Genomic DNA, 11344 nt, shown 5'->3' on the forward strand with positions numbered 1-11344 from the left:
CACTCCGCAGCTTAAAGAAGTACAGTCAGAAAGGGAATGGGTGACCACCAGTCAGAAGGGAGTCAGGAAAGCCCCAGATTGCATCTCACTCAAGAACTGTTCTACGTGTTGCAAAATGATGAGGGTGAAGGCTCCTCTGGAGAGTGCAGACAGAGCCAAGTTCACGGCAGTGTGGGTGGCTCAGCTGCACAAGGGGGGAGGAGTAAGAGTGCAAGAGTAATAGTGGTAAGAGATTCAATGATGAGGGGTGCAGACAGGCGCTTCTGTAGTTGTAGATCTGACTCCAGGATGGTGTGTTGCCTCCCTGGTGCCAGAGTCAAGGATGTCACAGAACGATTGCAGGGCATTCTGAAGGGGGAGGGTGAACAGTCGGAGATAATGGCTCACATTGGTACGAATGACATAGGTATAAAGAGGGGTGAGGTCCCACAAGAATTTAGGGAGCTAGGCAGCAGATTAAAAAGCAGGACCTTAAAGGTTGTGATCTTGGGATTACTCCCTGTCCGTGTGTGAGTGAGAATAGGAATAGGAAGATGGTGCAGAAGTTAGGGCTTTAGTTTCCTGGATCACTGGGTCTGTTTCTGGCAAAGGTGGGGCCTGTACAAGTCGGACAGGTTGCACCTGAACCAGAACAGGACCAACATCCTTGTGGGGAGGTTTGCTAGTGCTGTTAAGGGGCGGTGGAGGTTTAAACTAATTTGGCAGGGGATGGGATACAGAGTGGGGGTACAGTAGGAGGTGATGCATAGCCAAATATAGAAGAGTAACTAAGTCAGTCTGGAAGGCAGAGCAAATATAGACCTGTTAAGGCAAACTGGAATAATGCAAGGCTGGATTGCATCTATTTTAACGCAAGGAGTCTTACACGGAAAGCAGATGAATTGAGGGCATTGATTAACATGAGAATATGATATTGCTGCTATCACAGAGACATGGTTGAGGGAAGGGAAGGACTAGCAGCTCAATATTCCAGGGTATAGAATCTTCAGGCGTGACAGTAAAAGAGGTGGCATTGCACTATTTTGGGGATAGTGACCATAACTGTAAGATTTAAGGTAGTTATGGAAAAGGACGAAGATGGACCGGAAATAAAGGTCCTGAACTGGGGGATGGCCAATTTCAATATGATAGGGCAGGATCTGGCCAAAGTGGGCTGGGAGCAACTTGTAGGAAGATGTAAGAAAGTCTACATCAGGCCAGTGGGAGTCATTCAAAAAGGAAATAGTTGGAATTCAGGGCCAACATGTTCCCATAGAGGTGAAGGGTAGGACCAATAAGTCCAGGGAACCTTGGATGTCAAGGAATATAGAGAATTGAATAAGGAAAAAAAAGGAGGCCTATGGCATATACAGAGGGCTGAAAACAGCAGAAGCCCTAGAGCAGTATTGAAAGTGTAGGGGTCACTTAAAAAAGTAGTTAGGAGAGCGAAGAGGGGGCATGGCGGGCAAGATAAAGTAAAATCCCAAGCCATTTTATGAAAATATTAATGCCAAGAGGATTAGCAGGCCCATCAGAGACCAAAGTGGCAATCTGTGCATGGAGCTGGAGGATGTAGGTGAGGTTTCAAATGATTACTTTTCACCTGTGTTCACTATGGAGAAGGACGATATCGGTCTTTAGCAAGGCTTTTGATGAGGTCCCTCATAGCAGACTGGTCAAGAAAGTAAGAGCCCATGGGATCCAAAGCAAAGTGGCACAATGGATCCAAAATTGGCTGAGAGGCAGGGAGCAGAGGGATGTTTCTGTGGCTGGAAGTCTGTTTCCAGTGGGGTTCTGCAGGGTTTGGTGCTTTTGCTGTTTGTGGTGTACATAAATGATTTAGACTTAAATGTAGGGGGTATGATCAAGAACATCACAGAAGATATGAAAATTGGTAGGGTGGTAAATAGTGAGGAGGATAGCTGTAAACTACAAGAGGAAATCAATGTACTGGTCAGGTGAGCAGAGCAATGGCAAATGGAAGTCAACCTGGAAAAGTGAGAGGTAATACACTTGGGGAGGGCTAACAAGGCAAGGGATTACACTATGAATAGTAGGACCCTGGAAAGTACCGAAGGTCAGAGGGACCTTGGTGTATATGTCCACAGATCCCTGAAGGTAGCAGGGCAAGCAGATAAGGTGGTTGAGAAGGTATATGAAATACTTGCCTTAATTAGCTGAGGCATAGAATACAAGAGCAGGGAGGTTATGCTGGAACTATATAAAATGCTGGTTCAACCACAATTGGAAACTGTGTGCAGTTCTGGTCACCACATTATAGGAAGGATGTGATTACACCGAAGACGGTGCAGAGGAGATTTACCAGGGTGTTGCCTGGGCTGGAGGGTCTGAGCTATGAGGAAAGATTGGATAAGCTGGGGTTGTTTTCCTTGGAGCAGTGAAGGTTAAGAGGAGACCTGATAGAGGTGTAAAAGATTATGAAGGGCATAGATAGAGCAAAAAGGAAGACACATTTTCTGTTAGTAAAGGGGTCAATAACAAGGGCACATGGATTTAACGTAAAAGGTAGAAGGCTAAGAGGGGAGTTGAGGAGAAATTTTTTAAACCAGAGGGTGGTGGGAGTCTGGAACTCACTGCCTGAAAGGGTGGTTGAGTCAGTAACTCTCGTAACATTTAAGAAGTATTTATATATTCACTTGTGTTGCCATAGCCTCCAGGGCTATGGGCCTAGCGCTGGAAAACGGGATTAGTGTAGTCAGATCTTGGTTGACCGGCGCGGACACAATGGGCCAAATGTCCTCCTTCTGTGCTGTAAACGTCTATGAGGTGTAAAAATCAGGGAGGAGGACTGTGATATATTTGAACAATACCAGGGGGAGTAGGTTTAAGGTAAGGGGCAAGAGGTTTAGAGGGGATTTGAGGAAAAGTTTTTTCACCCAGAGGGTGGTTGGAATCTGGAACACACTGCCTGAGGGGCAGGAACCCTCACAACATTTAAGTATTTAAATGAGCATTAGAAATGCCATAGTATTCAGGACTACGGGCCAAGTGCTGGAAAATGAAATTAGAATAGATAGGTGCTTGGTGGCTGGCACAGGCATGATGGGCCAAAGGGCCTGTTTCTGTGCTGTATAATTTTATGTTAAAAAGTAAAACAATTTAATTTGGCGCCATATAACTAACAAGGAGTCAACAAGAATTTAATTACAGGAACCAATTATTACTGATAGAATCTTTCCTGGAACAAAGTAATGGATTCATGTCACACATTCAGGAATTCAATTTTAAAATTTTCAGCTGGGCCCAAGGACGGTAAACTAGAGAAATGTTTGCACAACAACTCCAGAGCTTCCTTGTTTTGATCATGTTGACATTTCTCCTTTCTCAGTTCAGCCTTCACTGTGTCCAGTTCTGTTTGTAGTTTCTTCAGTTCTAAGCTGGACTGTCCTTTCAATCTCTCCACCAAACAGTCCTTTTCCAACTGACGCTGTAGCGCCAGCTGCTTCCAATGGGAGATGAGTTTCTCCTTTCCCAGGAGTAGATCCTGGGTTTGCAGCCTGCACCACTGCAATCGAGAGCTCAAGTTACATGCAGTCACTACTTTTTCCTGTAAATCTTCTCTGAGACCGCAAATCTGCAAGTCTTTTTTGAAGCTCTCTTGCATGGTGTGATTGAGGTACAGGGTTCTGTTCTCTAATTCTAGTTTGGTTTTACGGAGTTCGGCCTCTTTCTTTTCCAAACACACTGTCAGTTTCTTGCTACTTGCCTTCACCTCTTCTGCCTGGAGATATGCAAATGCCAATTGTGCTTTTAAATTTTGTTGCTCAATGTATTTTCTACACTTTGTTTCGCGTAAAATTGCAAGCTCCTCAGTGTTCCACAGATGCTGCCCTTCCATTCCGTCAACATGGTTCTCAATACTTTTATTGGAATTGTCTGGTTTACATAGCCCAGCATGATTGTGACCATAGCCCTGTGGTTTCAGCTCTTTGATGGAAGCTTGAGGAGCTGCTTCTGATATAATCAGTCCTGAAATGTAGGCTTTTCTCCTCAATTTCTGTTCTTGTTGAAAATTCTTCATTTTCTGCTGGTAAAGATTTTCAATTCTTTTGGCTCTCCTGGCTGCAAAGTGTTCAGAAACCAGCACAGGCTCCAAAGTTACATTCACCTCAACAAGATCCTGCACACTGAAATGTGGAGGAAATAGTTCTTGAACCCAATGTCTCCCATCCATCTCTTGGAATTTCTATTAAACAGAAAAAGCCAAAAGTTATCCTTCAGTACTTTGAAACGATGAATGCAAATCCTGTAGGTTGGTAAGCTGCAGGTGTACACAGCCACATGGAAATATGATCTCGAGATGAAATGAAGACCTGGTTCAAAACAGGGTACTAAATATTCCTGGATACAAGGTGTTCAACAGAGACATGGGAGGAAAGAAAGGAGGAGGTTGGCAGCATTAATTGAAGGAGAATATTACAATGTTGAAGAGAGAGGATGTCCTAGAGGCAACATGATGGAGTCGATTTGGTAAGAGCTAAGAAATAATACAGATACCATTACACGACTAAGTGTATTCTACAGGCCATCAACTAGTGGAAAAGGTATAGAGGACCAAATTTGCAAGAAAGTTACAGGGAAGTGAAAAAATAATAAAATATTTATATTAGGGAACTTTAATTAGCCTAATATAGTTTGAGATAGAATTAAGGCCAAAGAAGGCAAGAGTTTCTGAAGTTTGTTCAGGAAAATTTTCTGCATCATTTATGGGGAGGCGGTGGTTGTTGTAGTAATGTCACTGGACTAGTAATCCAGAGGCCCAGGCTAATGCTCTGGGAACACAGGTTCAAATCCCACCACGGCAGCTGGTGGAATTTAAAGTCAATTAATAAATCTGGAATTGAAAGCTAGTCTCAATAATAGAGACCATGAAACCACTGCTGATTGTCATAAAAGCCCATCTAGCTCACTAACACCCTTTAGGGAAGGAAATCTGCTGTTCTTACCTGGTCTGGCCTACATGTGACTCCACATCCACAGCAATGTGGTTGACTCTTAAATGTCCTAGCAAGCCACTTAGTTCTCAAGGTCAGTTAGGGATGGGCAATAAATGCAGGCCCAGCCAGCAAAGCCCCCATCCCATGAACAAATAAAAAAATCCAGCCCTATTACCCTGCAAAGTCCTCCTTACTGGTGGCTTGTGCCAAAAAGCAATAGCTTGACAGTCACACTCACCAAATCACACCTTACTAACAACATCCCCATCCCTGGATAAGTCCTGAACCATCAGCAGGACAGACCCACCAGAGATGGCAGCACCGTGGTATACAGTTGGGGAGTCGGGAGCTGGCCGAGTCCGAAAGAACAAAGCTGCTAGACTGGGCCTGCGGCAGGTGGTGAGGGAACCAACGAGAGGAAAACGTACTTCACCCCATCCTCACCAATCTACCTGTCACAGGTGCACCTGTCCATGACAATATCAGTAGGAATGACCACTGCACAGTCATCGTGGAGACAAACTCCTGTCTTCACACTGAGGAAACCCTCCGTCATGTTGTGTGGCACTACTACTGTGCTAAATGAGATAGATTTCAAACGGATCTAGCAACTCGAGACTGGACATCTATGAGGCGCTGTGGGGCAACAGCAGCAGCAGAATTGAACTTGAACACAATAACCACCCTAACATTACCATCAACCCTGAAGAATGCAGACGGGCATGCCAGGAGCAGCACCAGGCTTAAAAATGAGGTGTCAACCAGGTGAAGCAACAACATAGGAACACTTGCATGCTAAACTGTCGAAGCAGCAAGTGATAGTGAGAGCTAAGCGATCCCACAGACATAGAATCAGACCCAAGCTCTGCAGTCCTGCCACATCCAGTCGTGAATGGTGTTGGACAATTAAACAACAAAGAGGAAGAGGCTCCACAAATATTTCCAACAAGGTGTGAGCTCAGCACATCAGTGCAAAAGATAGCACTGAAGCATTTATAATCATCTTCAGCTAGAAGTGCCGAGTGGATGATCCACCTTGGCCTCCTCCAGAGATCCCCAGCATCACAGATGCCAGTCTTCCGCCAATTTTATTCACTCCACGTGATATCAAGAAACAGCCGAATGCACTGGATACTTTTTTTTAATTCATTCATGGGATGTGGGGTTTGCTGGCTGGGCCAGCCTTTATTGCCCATCCCTAGTTGCCCTTGAGAAGATGGTGGTGAGCTGCCTTCTTGAACCACTGCAGTCCATGTGGTGTAGGTACACCCACAGTGCTGTTAGGGAGGGAGTTCCAGGATTTTGACCCAGCGACAGTGAAGGAACAACGATACAGTTCCAAGTCAGAATGGTGTGTAGCTTGGAGGGAACTTCCAGGTGGTGTTCCCATGCAACTGCTGCCCTTGTCCATCCAGGTGATAGCAGTCTTGGGTTTGAATGGTGCTGTCGTTGGAGCGTTGGTGAATTCCTGCAGTGCATCTTGTATATGGTACACACTGCTGCCACTGTGCGCCAATGGTGGAGAGTGTGGATTTTGGAGGTGGTGGATGGGGTGTCAATCAAGTGGGTCTGCTTTGTCCTGGACGGTCCGCCCCATCAGTCTGCTCTTGATCATTAGCAGTGATCGAAGGTATTTTCGACAGTGCTATCAAGCGGCACTGACTCAGCAATAATCTGCTCACTGAGTTTTGCTTGGGCCACTCAGCCCCTGACTCATAATACAGATTTGGTCCAAACATGGCCAAAAGAGCTGAACTCCAGAGGTGAGATGAGGGTGACTGCCCTTGACAGCCAGGCAACATTTGACTGAATGTGCATCAAGGCGCCCTGGCAAAACTGAAGTCAATGGGAATTGGGAGCAAACCCTACACAGGTTAAAGCATACCTTTCCTAATTTTGTTTTTGATTTCACCCCTCCACTTTTTCTACTCCTCTCAGCTTCCTGTAGTGTTGAGTTCTCAGTGTCTGACATAAGCTTTCCTTTTCTGCCTTATCTTGCTCTGGAAAGCTCCTTGATATCCAGGGGGCTCTAGGTTGGCCATCCCACCCTTTTTCTTTGTGGAATCATGTTTACTCTGAACCCTGTGAATTTCTCCTTTGAATGCCCCCCACTGTTCTAACACTGATTTACCCTTAAGTAGCTTTGTGCAATACACTTTTGCTCAATCACTCCTCAGCTTAGTAAAACTGGCCTTGTCTAGTCCTGGAGGCTACCAGACCTTAAGAGGGGGGCAGCACCTGTCTTCAGAAAGGGCCTTCTTATGGAGGCCCACCCCCAACTGCCCCCACTTCCTGCCTGAGATGTAACTCTGTTGATTATCGGCCTATCCCCACACAACTTCAACCCACCCGCCAGCTAAAAATTGAGGCTGACCAGGAAACGGCCCTTAAGGGTCTCAATTGGGGCAAGGGCAGGCTTCCCGTCTGAGGCCTTGCCCACCCCAGTGTAAAAATCGCTGTGTGGTCAGGGCAGGCGGGTACCCAGTCCCTTCAATTTCCCGCCCCCCCTAAAAAGGCACCGTGGTAAAACTCTGGCCTGTGCCCTCAGCTCATCTGCTTTATTTGCTATGCTCCTGGCAGGAGAAGCAGTGGCATAGTCACTAGACAAGTGATCCATAGACTCAGAGTAATGCTCTGGGGTCCCAGGTTTGAATCCCACCACAGCAGATGGTGAAATTTGAATTCAATAATTTAAAGAAAATTCTGGAATTGAAAGTCTGATGATGACCATGAAACCATTGCCGACTGCTGTAAAAACCCAGGTGGTTCGCTAATGTCTTTTAGGGAAGGAAAACTGCCGTCATTACCTGGTCTGGCCTACATGTGACTCCGGACCCACAACAATGTGGTTGACCCTTAAATGCCCTCTGAACAAGAGAAATTAGGGATGGGCAATAAATGCCGGCCTAGCCAGTGACGCCCACATCTCATGAACAAATAAATAATTTACCCTCGAGCACTGCCAAACTCTTTTTTATTTTCCATCTTTTGTTTCCTGTGCCTTCCAGACTCACTCACTGATTTTCTGCCTTCCAATACCATTTCTGATTTTGCCCCATCTGAGTCCACCCTCAGTTTCCCACCCCCCTGCCAAACTAGTTTATACCCTCCCCAACAGCACTAGCAAACCTTCCAGCAAAGATATTGGCCCCATTGAGGTGCAAACTGTCCGGCTTGTACAGATCCCACCTTCCCCAAGAATTGGTCCCAATCCCCCAGGAATCTGAATCTCTCTCTCCTCCACCAACTCTCCAGCCACATATTTATCAGCTCTGACCTCCTATTTCTATGGTCACTAACACATGGCATTGATAGTAATCCGGAGATCACTACCTCTGTGGTCCTGCTTTTTAATGTCTTACCTAGTTCCTTAAAATCTGCTTTCATCCCTCTTTCTACCTACGTCATTGGTTGCAATGTGAACCATGATATCTGGCTGTTCACCCTCCCCTTTAAGAAAGTCCTGCAGCCACGCTGTGATATCCTTGACCCTGGTGCCAGCGAGGCAATGTACCATCCTTGACTTACATCTATAAGCACAGGAACACCTGTCTGCACCCCATATCGAATCCCATACCACTGTTCCTCTTTCACTATTCTTCCTTCCCATCCGTACAGCCGCGCCATCCGACGTGCCCCAAATGTAACTGTGGCTGCATCCTCTGAGGAAACATCTCCCGCACCAGTGTCCAAAATGGAAAACCTGAATGAGATTGATTCAGAGGACTCCTACACTACCTGCCTGGTCCTCCTAGATTCTCTGGTGGTCAGCCATTCCCTCTCTACTTGCATGCTCCTAATCTGTGGTATGACCACCTCCCTAAACATGCTATCCACGTATTCCTCAGCCACGCAGATAAATCACAGTGACTCCAGCTGCTGCTCAAGTTCTGAAACGTGGAGCTCAAGTTTCTGCACGTGCCCCTCTAGGCCACATGAAGTCCATAACTCCCCACATTCCACAGGATGGGCATTCCACATGGCTGAACGGCCCTACCATACCTTAAGCTTACTTTCGGACTATTTACAATAAACTGGAGACTCGAAAGTAAAGTAGACTTAATCACCAAACAGCTCCATCTCATGTGCCTATAAGTTACTTAAGGTTTATGTAAAACTTTGAGGCTTTTCCATAATAGAAATATAAGAACACAGCGGGAGTAGGCCATTTGGCCCCATGAGCCTGCTCTGTCATTCAATAAGATCACTGTAAGCTCTTCTGTTTGTCAGCTCCACCTTCCCGTCTGCCCACCCATAACCTTTGACTCACTGTCTAATTCTGCTTTAATAAGTTCAAAGGGCCAGCCTCCACTACTTCCTTGGAAAGAGAATTCCACATGTCAATGACCCTTTGGGGAAAAAGTTTCTCATCTGTCTTAAAAGGGAGACCACTTATTTTTAAAACGATGTTCCCTAGTTTTCTTCACCTCTATAAGAGGAAACATCCTCCAGGTATCCACCCTATCAAGTCTCCTCAGGATCTTGTGTGTTTCAGATCACCTCTCATTCTTCTAAACTCCAATGGGTATAGGCCTAACCTGTTCAACCTTTCTTAATTAGACAACCCCTTCATCCTAGGTTAAAACAAAATACTGAGGATGCTGGAAATCTGAAACAACAGAAAATGCTGGAAAAACTCAGCAGGTCTAACAACATCTGTGGAGAGAAAGACAGAGTTAAAATGTTTTGAGTCTGTATGGCTAAAGACTATGCTCTGAAGAAGTCATACGGACTCGAAATGTTAACGCTGTCTTTCTCTCCACAGATGTTGTTAGACCTGCTGAGTTTTTCCAGTGTTTTCTGCTTTTGTCCCTTCATCCCACGAATGAGTTCAGTGAAAGTTCTCTGAACTGCTGCTAAATCAATTATATCTTTATTTAAATAAGGAGGCCAAGAATGCACACAGTACTCCAGATGTGTTCTCATCAAGGCCCTATACAGCTGCAGTAAAACTTCCCTACTTTTATATTCCATTCCCCTACATTAAATGTCAACATTCCAATTGCCTTCCTAATCACTTGCTGTACCTGCCTACCATTTTTGTGATTCATGTACCAGCACACTTAAAGTATGGAGTATAATGTGAGCAAATGTGAAATTGCCCATCATCTCAGCTCCAGGACATCACTGCAGGAGTTCCTCACGGTAATGTGCTAGGCCCAACTATCTTCAGCTGCTTCATCAATGACCTTCCTTTCATCATAGGGTCAGAAGTGGGGATGTTTGTTGATGATCGCACAATGTTCAGCATCATTCGTGACTCCTCAGATACTGAAGCAGTCCGTGTCCAAATGCAGCAAGACCTGGACAACATCCAGGCTTGGGCTGACAAGTGGCAAGCAACATTCGCGCCACACAAGTGTCAGGCAATGAGCATCTCCAACAAGAGAGAGAATCTAACCATCGCTTCTTGACTTTCAATAGGCATTACCATCACTTAATTCCCTGCTACCTGCGATAAGAAACTCACTTCCTGACTCCCCAAAGCCTGTCCACCATCTGCAAGGCACAAGTCAGGATTGTGATGGAAGACTCTCCACTTGCCTGGATGAGTGCGTCTCCCACAACGCTTGAGGCTTGACACCGTCCAGGAGAAAGCAGCCCTTTGAAATTCAACACTTCCCAGCCTCTCACCATTTAAGAAATACTCTGTATTTCTGCATTTCCTACCAAAGTGGATAACCTCACATTTCTCTACATTGTATTCCATCTGCCAAATTTTTCCCCACTTGCTCAGCCGCTCCAAAATCTCTTGTGGCACTTCCGCCCAATTTTGTATCATCTGCAAACTTCGAAATATTACACTTAATCTCTACAACCAAATCATTGATCTAGATTGTGAATAACTGGGGCCCAAGCACTGATCCTTGCTCGCACCTCCTGCTCACCTCCCCTTCGCTTTCCCCCCGGCTCACCACCCCACCCTCCCCCGCTCACCTCCCTCCTGCTTGTCCCCCTTCCCCCCACAAACCCCCTCCACTCTCCCCCCTCCCTCGACGCCCCTCCTACTTGTCCCCCTCCCCCCTGCCCCCACAAACCCCCACCCCCCTCCTTCTGTCTCCCTCTCCACCTGTCTCCCCCCACCCCTCCCCACCCTCCCCCCACCTCAGCAACCTCCCCCTACTCTCTCCTCCCGCCCCCTTCCCCACCACGCCCCCCCGCCCACCGACACATCCCCTACACCCCGCCCTGTCTCTACAAGCCCCGCCCCCACTACCCAACACCCCGGCCCCCCTACAGCCCACCCCGCCTCTACAACTCCCGCCCCCCTACAGCCCAACCCATTCGCTACCTCTGTCCGTTGTTCCGGAAGTTCCTGCCTTGGAAACCGTCGCTACCGCCCGGAAATGACGGAGGGGCGAATCCTGATGTCACTGGTCAGGCGGCGCGCGCAGCTCCGCAGGAGC

The 11344-nt window shown here is 46.6% G+C and overlaps 1 protein-coding gene across 3 annotated transcripts; it reads right to left on the bottom strand.

Moving 5' to 3' along the window:
• Nucleotides 1-3115: 3115 nt before the first annotated feature.
• ccdc160 (coiled-coil domain containing 160) lies at nucleotides 3116-11327 on the bottom strand. 3 transcript variants are annotated; one of them, XM_041195824.1, is made up of 2 exons: nucleotides 11230-11327; nucleotides 3116-4186 (listed from the first exon to the last, which is right to left on the bottom strand). In XM_041195824.1, the coding sequence occupies exon 2, from the start codon at nucleotides 4172-4174 to the stop codon at nucleotides 3203-3205; it is 972 nt and encodes a 323-aa protein (XP_041051758.1). In that variant the 5' UTR covers nucleotides 4175-4186; nucleotides 11230-11327; the 3' UTR covers nucleotides 3116-3202. The 3 variants fall into 3 exon arrangements, with proteins under 3 accessions (XP_041051758.1, XP_041051757.1, XP_041051759.1); XM_041195823.1 differs by lacking the exon at nucleotides 11230-11327 and adding an exon at nucleotides 10482-10822; XM_041195825.1 differs by lacking the exon at nucleotides 11230-11327 and adding an exon at nucleotides 10408-10428.
• Nucleotides 11328-11344: the final 17 nt, after the last annotated feature.

This window comes from Carcharodon carcharias, chromosome 9, assembly GCF_017639515.1.
Source record: "Carcharodon carcharias isolate sCarCar2 chromosome 9, sCarCar2.pri, whole genome shotgun sequence".
In the NCBI taxonomy this organism is placed as follows: Eukaryota; Metazoa; Chordata; class Chondrichthyes; order Lamniformes; family Lamnidae; genus Carcharodon; species Carcharodon carcharias.